Source organism: Diceros bicornis, chromosome 38 (genome assembly GCF_020826845.1).
Source record: "Diceros bicornis minor isolate mBicDic1 chromosome 38, mDicBic1.mat.cur, whole genome shotgun sequence".
Classification (NCBI taxonomy): Eukaryota; Metazoa; Chordata; class Mammalia; order Perissodactyla; family Rhinocerotidae; genus Diceros; species Diceros bicornis.
This window is the reverse complement of record NC_080777.1, coordinates 26,942,618-26,954,717: the sequence shown is the minus strand read 5'-3', so window position 1 is coordinate 26,954,717 and position 12,100 is coordinate 26,942,618. Positions and strand designations below refer to the sequence as shown.

Below are 12,100 nucleotides of genomic sequence, written 5' to 3'. Positions count from 1 at the left end.
ATGAATTCTATGGAGAAAAACACGGCAATGAAAGCCTACTGGGCAGGTGTGAAGACTCAATTTTCAATGAATGATCAGAGAAGGGGATATCTAAATATATACGTGAAGACAACAAGTGAGCAAGCTGATGAGAAACTACCAGAACGTTTTCAACAGACATGATTTGACTGAATTTTCATATTTTATATTTCAATTTTATACAATTTTGTATTGACTTCTGTGTTAAGAGTAGACTGAAGGGAGGCAACGGTGGAAGCAGAGACCAGCTGGGAAGCTATGCAATAAGGTACGTGAAAAATCAGAATAACTCAGACCTGAGTGGTAGCGGCAGAGGAGGTAAGAAGTATTCTAATTCTAAATATATTTTAAAGATAGAGCCTATAGGATCTGTTAACAGATTAGACATGAGATGAGAGAGATGGGAGGAAGTCAGGACATCTCTAGGAGTTTTAGCTTGAGCAACTGAAAAGATGGACTTGCCAGTGCAGTAGAGAAGACTGTAGATGGGACAGTTTGGGGGGGAATATTTAGAGTTTGGTTTCAGACAAGTTAGGTTTGAGACATGCAAATGTGATGTCAAGTAGGCAACTGGACATATGAATTTGGAATTCAGGACAGAGGTCCAGATTGAGATATAAATTTGAGAGTCAACAGCATTTAGATCATATTGAGAATCATGAAGCTGGAAGAGATCACCAAGTAAGGGACAGAGACAGCAAAGAGGTCTAAAGCCTTGGAGATGCCATTGTTAGGTAGTCCAGGAGGTGAGGAGAAATCCGCAAAGGAGGGACCAGGAAGACCACAGAAAAACAAGGGTCTTGGAAGCTAAGCGATGAAATGGTTTCAAAGAAGAGAGCATGATCAACTCTATCAAATGGGGCTGATAATCCAAGAAAGATGAAGCCTAAGAACTGCCCACTGGACTGAGCACCACGAGGTGATGGGGCATCCTGGCAAGAGCAGGTTAGGCTGCGGCACAGTGCAGGAGGAAGCCCATCTGGGGCACACTTAAGAGAGTGAAAGGACAAATGGGGGAGAAAACTACAAATTAATCTTTCTAGGAATTTTGCAACAAAAGGCAGCAGAGAAATAGGTTAACAGCTGGAGAAAACAAGGACTTCAAAAGTTGGTTTCTGGTCTTGTTTTGTTGTTTAGGTGGGGGAAATAACAGCATAACAGTATGCTAATGGGACGGACCCAGTAGGGGGCTAAAATGAGTAGAGGATGGAGATGGAACAGTGTGGCTAGCTCATCTGATAACAGAAACGGCAGATCACATCAGCACGGATTCCGGGAGGAGGACATCCACCGCAGGAGTCTGCGGAAATTCTCTTCTGATTGTTTCCGTTTTTAAGTAAAATAGGAAGTCAGGTCAACAGCCGAGAGTGAGGATGGGAGAAAGTGCCGGGGGTTTGTGGGGAGAAAAGACATGAAACAGTCTGAGGAGAAGGGGGAGTGAAGGGACCAAGGACATGCCTGCTCAGCAGCATTAAGGTTTACTTGAGGTTCGTGGTCATGAATTTAAACGACGGCAAGAGTCCTCTTTCCCCAAAACAGCTGCTGCTCATTCTCTTGTACCTACATCAATAAAACTATTCAACGAAGTAAACTGTAAAAAGGAGAACATTACACCTAAATTTCTATAGACTTCCAAAAATAGATGTGCTATATGACAAGCACCCTGGCAAAGTCAATTTATCAAAGAAGCAAGCTAAATGACAACCCTTATTTTATAAAGCAAGTAATTCTGTAAAATAAGCTAAAGAAAGGTAGAGGCAATATACTTATCATGTCCAAAAGTCTTACCACTCAACAAAGTCCATTGGGGGCTACTTGGCTCTGACCCACAATGCACCCAGATTACTACCCTGGACAGGCTACGAGGTAAACTTCCTCTCATCTCTCTACACTCACTTCACAGAGATGCAAAAGCACAAGTGGGTTGTAGTCTGGCCTGCCGTGAACTTAGAGGAATGGTCAGTCTACCTCACTGCTTGGGCTGGAAAACTCCAAGACAAGATGCTCATACGTTCCAAGCTGTGAAAATAAGGAGTGCCTGTTTGCCCACCTGAAGATCTGGGATGGTCTTTCATAGGCAGCCAAAGTGTTACACTAGATATCTTCAAATTTACCAACAACAGTGATAACCTGAGCCCTGATGATCGTTAACAACTAAGATTAATCCTCCCTCCAAGCGCTCCCAGAAATTCTTAGAATTATACTCTGATTATAACTTTTATATTTAACTTTATGATAAAAAGTGAATGTACCATAGCCCTCTTCACTCAATGACCATAAATCAAAATACTCACAAAATGTTAATTGTAAACTTCCATTGTTTAAAATTAGTCTCAGTAAAAAGTAAATATTTTACTATTTCTCTATCACCATCTTTTATACAGTCCGTATTTTTTTTAAATTAAGCTAAGTCAATTGTTCCAAAAACAAGAGTCCTAAAGCAAGGAGAATATACAGGATAAAAATCTAGTCAAAATATCCTTTCAGTATATTCTAGGCTTTAGTGGAAGAAGTCAAAGAATGAAGAAAGAAAATCAAAGGAAGGTAAAGAAAGAGAAGCTAACAGAAAAGATTTTCCCTAAGTTCAAGAGAATGACAGTAATGACAAAAAAAATTAATAAAGATACATAAATCTCACATTCTAAAAAAAAAAAAAAAAAGCAACTCACACTGTACTAAAAACAAGACCACACATTATACATTATGGAGTTACAGTATTCATCTCAGAATAAGAAAAAGAAAGACATGCCAAGGATATACAACACCCTTCTTTATAACAGGGACTTGGTATCTGACACTCAGAAAGCGATTTCCTTGGTTTCTGTTTACGTGCAGACTGATACTAGCATTACAGAAGCAATAGAAGTCACTTGCGAACCATATGTTGCCGCATCACCCCCGTTACTCAGGCCAATGGTGTGGAACAAAACAAAAGAAGGCTGTCAACCCCGGGCAGAGGCTGTCCTTCCCCAGACTTTCAAAGAATGCTACTAAGCACAGGAACATTTCTCAAAGACTTAATAAGCACTAGCGCCTATAAGTTCCTGTCAGGTCATCTTTCTCTCACCGTCTCACACCATCGGTCTGAAGGCAGAGGGGGAAAACATCCCCTTCCTCCCCCGCCGGCCACGGGCAGCTGGCACCTGGGCGGACACCTGCCTGCGTCCCCAGGGAGAGGGGTCCGCCCACAGGGAGCAGCAGCAGGAGGCATGAACGAATGGAGCGGTGGAACAGGCGGCAGAACCACGCGCAGAATCTTGACACGGAAGCTGTGTGGCTGCCCCGAGTCTCACTGGAAAACAGCGGCTCTCGTTCCGGCCTTTCCTGGGTGATGAGTCAGTAGGAGGCAAAATAAAAGTGCTTGTTGTTTCTTCCCTTTGAAAAGTAGGGCTGTTCAAACCGTGAATTTCAAAATCACAGCACGAACCACCTAACGTTTAGAGGTGCATCTTTTACCTTCTGCACTAGAAACAAAATAATATGAAACAATAGTGTTTCTTTTTGTAAAACTGGTACTAAGATATGTCTACATCTAATAGACAGAAGTTGCTTATTATAAGCTTGATAATTTATGACCATAACAAAATACAGATGGTAGATTTAAAAAAACAATCATCTTGAAATTGAAATATTGGCCTTACTCTAAGCTAAAGGGTCTTTTTTCTGAATACAGAGACTAGGTATAACAAAGAAAAGCAATGTACAAGTCAGTTAGGTAAAGGGCTAATTTAAACATATTCATTTGATGGAGTCCCTGGTTGGTTTCAATGACGTGTACTCATGGAGCCCCTGATACACGCGAGAAAGTGCAGCGTCACAGGGCATCTAAGGGAAGTCAGACACGGTCCTCTTCCTCAAGGAGACTTTAATCCAATAGGAAAGATAAGGAAACCGTCCACATAAAAAGACAGGTGTCAGAAGAGACATACAAAGAATGTATCATCAGGTTTCCAAGAAAATATATTACACTTAGAAAATCAGAATAAGCTTCATAGTAAAGATGGCATTTTAGATGGTCCTTGAAGGATGGGCAACATTTCAAAAACGGGAGACAAAGATGGAGGGTGCAAAATTTGTAGGCAGTATTTTCTGAACTGTGCTTCACAGGCACTGATTCTGAGAGAACAGATGTGCTTAAAAAAAAAAGAGCCCCATAGTTAAATTTAAGTTTGGAAAACAGTACACCCTGTATCTCCCTCTTGGAAATTCACAACGTATGTCAGCATGGGGAAGGCTCTGAGGAAGCACTGCCATCAAGTAACTGTTTAATCCAACTCTCCCAAACTTAGCTGACTACAGAACTCATTTGAAAGAACCTCTATCAAGTCTTCAATTTCAGAATTACTATCTAAGCAAAACTGGGACGAGACTAGCAGAGGAAATTTGCGACATATTGTAGAATGCCTCAAACACCAAACTGAGAAACACAGTCTTTACGCGTAACAGAAACAAAAATAAGGTGCTGGCCCTGCACGGGGGTGTCTGTTATTTTAAACATGTTTTATATATTCAGCTTTATGGCCAACATCCATAATGAGTACGGGATGCTGAAGAATGAATTTCAATACTGTGCATACATTTTTTTACTGAAACATTCTTTTTACTTCATTTTATGTTACAAAAAACAAACAACTACATAACAGGAGAAACACACTACTAGTCAGAGCAAGCGAAAAGGTAACCATAATGGAAGGCAGCTGTGGAAAACGCAGGAGCAGCCCGCCTAAGCAAAGATGGGCACAGAATACAGACACTCCCACAACCGGCACAGCCACACCTGTTTTTCTCTTCCTAAGCCTAACCTTAACCCTCAAAGCCTATAGGTCATTCAATTAAAGTTAAAAGCTAAAGCTGCCCTTTTTTTCATGTTTGATATGAGAAGTAAGTATTCTAAAACAATATTTTAAACAGAAACAATTCTGACTTAAACTTGGAAATTCATAATTACTATTTTTGGCTACTTTATTTCCTAAAGGAACTGTAACTGTACTACTTCCTTCCTCACACATTTAGTATAGATATATACACTTATGCCAGCATTTATTAGAACAAATTACCTGTGGTTGGAACTGAGGAACAGGTGGCCCTTGCATTCCTTGTGATTGCTCATCCATTGTCTGAAGCAACAGGAACTTAAGAACTCTGCAAAAACGTAAAGTTAAGTTTAAATAATGTAATTATTACCAAGTGTTGCTCATCATATGCCTGATGCATGCATTCAAATACTAGAGATTTACCTACTGCTTCAAAAAGTATCCATTAAGATATCCCATACTCTTATATCTGCCGTTTGCTATATATCCAAGTTCCATTTAACTAACACGAATATTCAGTCCCAACTAATTCCACTTCTCCAAAGCAGCATTATGTGCTTAGAAAATCCTATTTTGTGAGATGAAGTTCTCTCTTCTCCATTATGCCTTATAGATCAGAGGCTTCCTTTACCCTCCCCAATATGAGAAGGTAATTACCACGGTAGGTTCCTATAATCATGGTCAGTGTTTCTCATCCATAAAATGCACCTCACCTTCATAATCTAAAGACGTTAGTACTTTTGTTCTGTACATCCAACTATAATGCCTACTGTGACTTTTAGGTTTGAACTTAAAAGGCCAGTCCTCACATGAGGGTGTTTACTCTTTTATGCATACTTCACTTGTAATCACAAAACAGACATGCACTAATTCAGTAAACTTAGGCTGAAGACCAATTATATGCCAAGTGCCACACAAGGCTCGAGAACTGAACTACAAACAAGACACAGGCGTTGCCCCTGTCCAAAAGCTACTTTCCCACCGATTCTACACAATGCCAAGTACTTCTAGGTTCTTTGTAAGCCTTATTTTATACCTAAAATCTTGTGGTTCAAAAAACCAGGGTCCATTCAAATGGGATTAACAGATGGAGAAACTAAAACCCATCTTTACTTCATCATACTCTTCAAAAAGCAATAAAAATATTCTAGACATGGGTCATTTGTATTGCAAATACTTTCTTCCATCCTGTGACTTGTCTTTTTAAAACCTTCCCAATAGCATCTTTCAATTAACTGATGAACAGAAATTCATACATTTAATATGGCCTAATTAATCAATCTTTTCCTTTATGATTAATGCTTTTGTGTACTATTTAAGAATTATTTCCCTACTCTAAGTTTTCACACATTATCTTCTAATGTAAGCTTTATTGTTTACCTTTTGTATTTAGATCTGCAACAGACCTGGAATTAAATTTTCGTATAACATAGGTAAAGCCAGTATTCAGTTTGTTTTTCCATATGGATATCCAATGGACTTCAAAGCATATATGTAAAAATTATCCTTTACCCCACACCCCACTACACTGCTGCTATGTCATCCTTGTCATGTATCAAATGACTGCATATATATATGCAGTATATATATATATGTACACACACACACACAATTAGTGTAGCTTTATAATAAAGTCTTGATATATGCTTAATCACATATCTAATTTTAATATAAATTTTACAATCAGCCTGTTTCTATTTTTTTTTTTAAAAAAAAAAGCCTGTTGGGATTACATCAACTCTATAGATCAATTTGGGGAGAACTGACATTTTAATAATATTGTGTCTTCAAATCCATGAACATAGGATATCTCATTTATTTTAGGTTTAATTTCTTTCAATAATGGTTTTCAGTTTCAACATACTGGTCTTTCACATCTTTTTCCAGGTTATTTCCTAAGTATTTTATATTGTTTGATACTATTTTAAGCGGTGGGTTTTTTAATTTCGATTTTCTAATAGTGTACAGAAATACAGTTGATTTCTGTATATTGACCCTTTATCTTGCAAACCTACTAAACTCACTTATTAGTTCAAATAGCTTTTTTGTAGATTCTCGCCGTATTGCAATGGCTAGAAACGCCAGTACAATAAACAGAAGTAGAGAGTAGACATCCTTTTCTTGTTCCTATCTTACGAGAAAAGCATTCAGTCTTTCACCATTAAGCATAATGCAAGGTGTACATTTTTCATAGATGCCCTAATTTATCAGGTTGAGACAGTGTCCTTCTATTCTTACTTTGCTGAAAGATTTTATAAATAGATGTTAGGTCTTTTTCAAATGCTTTTTCTGCATCCAGATGATTATAAACTTTTTCAGTTTGTTAAAATGTTAAATTATGGTGATTCATTTTTTCATGTTAAGCCAGTATTCATTTCTGGGACGAACCCCACTTGGTCATGATATATAATCATATTTATATATTGTTGGATTCGATTTTACTTAGTATTGGATTTGAGGAGGGGAGGAGAGGGAAGGAGAAAGAGAATCTTAGTAATGAATTAGAATGCCTTTCCCTGCAAAAACCAAATCATTAAAATCAGCATTTCACATCTAGTGTCCCACAGACAGTTTCACATGACACTCCACGAAAAAAAGCGTGTCCTGGTCAAAGCCCTCTGTGAAATACTACTTGCTATATGGAACATTCCTAGAGAATCATAATAAATATTAGCATACTAAAAGGACACAAGCAGGCCTGCAGTAAAAAAAAAACACTTCCCTTATATTTAACTTATTTAATCACAAAATGCTTTCTTTGTGTAACGTTTTTTTAATATCCCACAGCTTGACTCATCCTAAGAACACACTTTGAGAAATTCTGTGCTAGATTATAATAAAGTGGGTTTCATCATACCTACTAATGTGTAACAATAGCCAAGCAAATAAAATTATGAAGGAAAGAAGCCAAAGTGAAAAAAAACCCATGAAACTCAAAGAAACCTTAGAAGTGATTTAATCTAACAACTGCATAACAGGGAAATCACTTGTACAGTATCCCAGAGGTCAAAGAGCCTCCGCTCGGAAAATAAAAGTCTGTATGAAATTCTCATACTGCATGTAAGCTTAATAAGTACAATGAATAAAAAGCAACAAAATTTTCTTCGCATAATATCTACCATGGTTCCATGTGTCACTGGATTCTTAATACTATTACAGGATAAGAATATGTCAATGTTTATATACTGATTTAATATCAGATTTATCCTATTTTCAAAGGCCAATATATTTCTATTTTATCTTTTTCCACTAATCTCCTCATAATAAAATAAAAACAGATTTTAATATGTTAAATATGTATTCAGTCTTCTAGATTATAAATTCCATGTTGCAGGAACCTGTGTCATCCACAGCTGTATCCCTAGTGCTCAGGTCAATGCTTGGCACAAAACAGGTGTTGAATGAATATTATTTAATGAATTAATGCATCTGTCTGTCATAAAAACATCAAATAATTATTGCTACAATTCAATAAGTCTAAAGTCAATGATGAGAAAAATTATGATCAAATTTAACAAATTTGGCAATCTATCTTCAATCAAAAAAGGCTGCCTATGGGGGCCGGCCCAGTGGTGTAGTGGTTAAGTTCGGCACACTCCACTTCGGCAGCTCGAGGTTCACAGGTTCAGATCCTGGGCGTGGACCTACACCACTAGTCAGCCACGCTGTGGTGGTGACCCTCATATAAAGTGGAGGAAGACCGGCACAGATGTGAGGTCAGGGCTAGGCTTCCTCAAGCAAAAAAAAAGGAAGATTGGCAACAGATGTTAGCTCAGAGCTAATCTTCATCCAAAAACAGAAAGGGTGCCCAAAGAAGGCGCTGCCTGAACTGAGTTTTAAATAATGAACAGAAGACGTTAACAAGGCTCAGATGAGCCAAGGGAGAGAGAAATTCAGGGAAGAGGAAAGAACCCATCAAAAAATACCCAAATGTAGAACACAACATCTTCTAAGTAGTTTCAAATTAAAGTTGGCAGGTGGTGGGAGATAGTTGGTGGGGATTTAGCAGCAGCAGGTTAAGCTAACAATGTGGAAGGGTGTCAGTTCATGAAAAAAACTTTTATGATATTTACTTTACTCAGTTGGTATCAGAGAGCTAATGTTGGGTTTCAAGCAGCTAAGAGAGAGAAGTTCACTATTTCTGAAAGACAATACTTCTTGCCATGTGACAGATAGAGGGTTCACAACCACAAGCAAGACTAGTTAAGAAGTTACTACAACAGTCCAGACAATACATACTAAGGGCCCTCACCAAGGTCTTCTGACTGGATCTCACGTCCCTGAAATGCTCTGTGATCCCACATTCTCTTGGTTTTTCTCCCACATTTCTAAGTTCCTTTTTCTATCTAACCTGTATGTTGGAATGCTCTAAGACTTGAATCTTCTTTTTTTTTTTTAAACCTACAGTCTCTCAAGTCATCCTATCCAGTCCCACGGCTTTGAATACCATCCATATATGATTACTCTGAAATTAGTATCTCTACCACAGGCATCTGTTCTGAGCTCTGAGCTACAACACCAATATCCAACTGTCCAGCTGATATCTCCACCTTAAATAGAGGATTCCATCTCCCATCCCTCTAAGGAAAAAATAAAAAACCTTCTCCTCTAATCTTCTCTTAAACTTCTTAACTTTCTAAATTTCTCTTAAAATTCTTAAACTTTTGGGTTTCTGGACCTCTTTATCCAAGGACCCTAAAGACCTTTTGTTCATGTGGGCCATATCTATCAATATTTCCCATATTAGAAATTGAAACTGAGAAATGTTTAAAATGCATACTAATTCATTTACAAAAAAACAGCAATAAACCCATTACATGTTTATATATAACATATTTTTATGAAAAATAGCTACATTTTCAAAAACTTACGAGAGGCATTGTTTTACATTTTGCAAATTTCTTTAATGTCTCTCTTCAGAGAAGTAGCTTCTACATTCAATCTGTTGAGATGTGTTATTTTGGCTGAAGTATATTTAAAAAAGAAATCTAGTCTTACACAAATACATAGTTGAAAAACACAGTAGTATTTTAATATCCATTGTGGATACCACTGTGGATAGTCTTCTTTGATACAACACCAAACTTGACAGGTGGCAGATTCTTAAAGGTTAACTACAATGTGGCCTCTCTAATCTTATCAATGAACTTTCATACTCTGTTGTTAAAATCCAGTGGTCTCTCTTGCCCTTTGAATAGATCTTTTACTCATGCATGATTTTGTAACATCATGGACTGGTCATCTGGAACATTTTAGTTAAATGAGTTACTCAGATCTTCCAAATGTTGACCATTTCATTATACAATATTTAAAAAACACATTCATTAATACTACCACTAATGTCATCAGAAAAGTCTTTAAATAGCAGAAAGATGTCAAGGCTATAGTGATGAAAACAATTTTTCCAAACTTCTAATTTTCACCTTAAAAGTGCGAGTTTTATCATTAGTAACAAATAATGTCAGTTGTTTTCCTTTAGACGACAGACACTTTATTTTCAAGAAAAGGTCTACACAACATCCACGTCTGAACAACCACAGTTTGTCTGTCAGCCATTCTTTCAAGTAAAAACAGTGCTCCATGAAAAGAGCTCCTCAGCTTGCTCTTCCAAGACCTGCATGAATGCTGTTCCCCGAGACAGTTCTGATTTGCCGCAGGGGTACTTGAAGCACACTTCCCTTCTCATCACACGTATTACAAGACATGTACTCACAGGTCGAGGTGTGATGAAAATGATACTCTTTAACTGCTTCCCCAAGGACATTTTTAAGTGAAACTCACGTTTTTTTTTACTACAATTACATAACAAGCAAAGACTATAAAGACTAGTATAGTTTGGTGTCACTGCCTTGACTCAAGCTAAGGCATGAGTGGTGTTACAAACAGTAACGTCTCGGTATTATTATAAAATCCATGTGCTCTTGCAGAGCACGTGGAAGAGTCTCAAGGACCCCCCATCCCCAGAAATCTACAAGCCACACTTTCAGAAGAGCTGGTCTAGTCAAAAGCCTAAAATTCATCCTGGATTCCTCCCTTCTCCTCACCTTCCTGCTCCCCATATCCAACACATCAGTAAGTACCATTTGTTCTACTTCCAAAATGTATCTCAAATTTCTCATGTTGCTCTGTCACCACTAATACCACCCTATGAGGTACCACTGTGTCTCCACCAGGGACTACTATAATAGCCTAGTAACCGGCCTCTCTTTTTCCACCATTCTTTTCACAGCCATATTTTAAAAACATAAATCAACTCATGACATTCCCATTGCGCTTAGACTAAAATCCCAAGTCCTTGCCAAATACTGCAGGGCCCTGTAAATAATCTCCTGCCTACCTCTCCCACATTAGCTCATCCCAGTCCCTCTCACTGACGACCTTCCATCAACACTGAACCTCCTCCTGTTCTTGAAACCTGTTAAGTCTTTCCTGGCATCGGGGCTTTTGTACTCCCGGTCCTCTAGGCCAAGAATCCCCGAAGGGCTGGCTCAAAAACAACCTCTCCAAAGTGGCACCTCCCCCTCTTTTATCTTTCACATCATCACTCTTCTGTTTCTACCGAGCAATGACCACAATTTGTAATTATTGTGTTTATTTTTTCACTTTTTTATTATCTCCCTCCTCCACTATAATGCAAGTGACATGAAGGCAGGGACGTGTCACTTTGTTCCCTGCTGCATTCCCCAGCAAGTACCTGTCACGAAACGGGCCCGCAATCAATATTTGATGAGTGAATAGAAAATGAATGGAAACGAGGAAGAGAGGACAGACTTGAGAGTTGCTTATGTTTAGACTTTATGGATTTGTGACTGATCAGATAAGGTTGGTGACAGAAAAGAAAGTTATAGATGACTCCAAATGTTATCTTTAGCTTGGGAGACACAGTACACGGTGGTAGCACCATCCAAACTAGGTAACAGAGGAGAAATCAGAATGGGGGTAGTGTTAGGAAGGGCAGGGTACAGGGTGAGAATGATACAGGAAAACCTCACTGGGAATTATTAAGAGAAAGACCATATATATGAGGTTTATAAAAGCCAAATTCTGCCCAGTAGAATCTTCGGGGTAGGGAAGCTCAATATATTGTCTTGTAATTGTCATACCAATTAGTTTTTTATTAGCTAAAGCTTTTCAATGTGTTTGAAAACAGTTCTTCTCTTAAGCACATTACCTAAAATCTTTCAAATACTACAAATATTTTCAAATATATCCACAAACTCAGCACACATTAAAGTAAAACAATCTTCCCCTATTCTTTTGTGCAGTCA

At 38.1% G+C, this 12,100-nt stretch overlaps 1 protein-coding gene across 2 annotated transcripts in view; it reads right to left on the bottom strand.

Annotated features, from left to right (window-relative positions):
* Positions 1-12,100, bottom strand: part of NEK7 (NIMA related kinase 7) — a 151,201-nt gene that overhangs the window by 84,532 nt on the left and 54,569 nt on the right. For both annotated transcript variants that reach the window (XM_058533742.1, XM_058533743.1), the window contains exon 2: positions 5,076-5,160. In XM_058533742.1, the coding sequence (XP_058389725.1) occupies positions 5,076-5,132 (57 nt within the window). In that variant the 5' untranslated portion in view covers positions 5,133-5,160. The remainder of the gene's footprint in view (positions 1-5,075; positions 5,161-12,100) is intronic.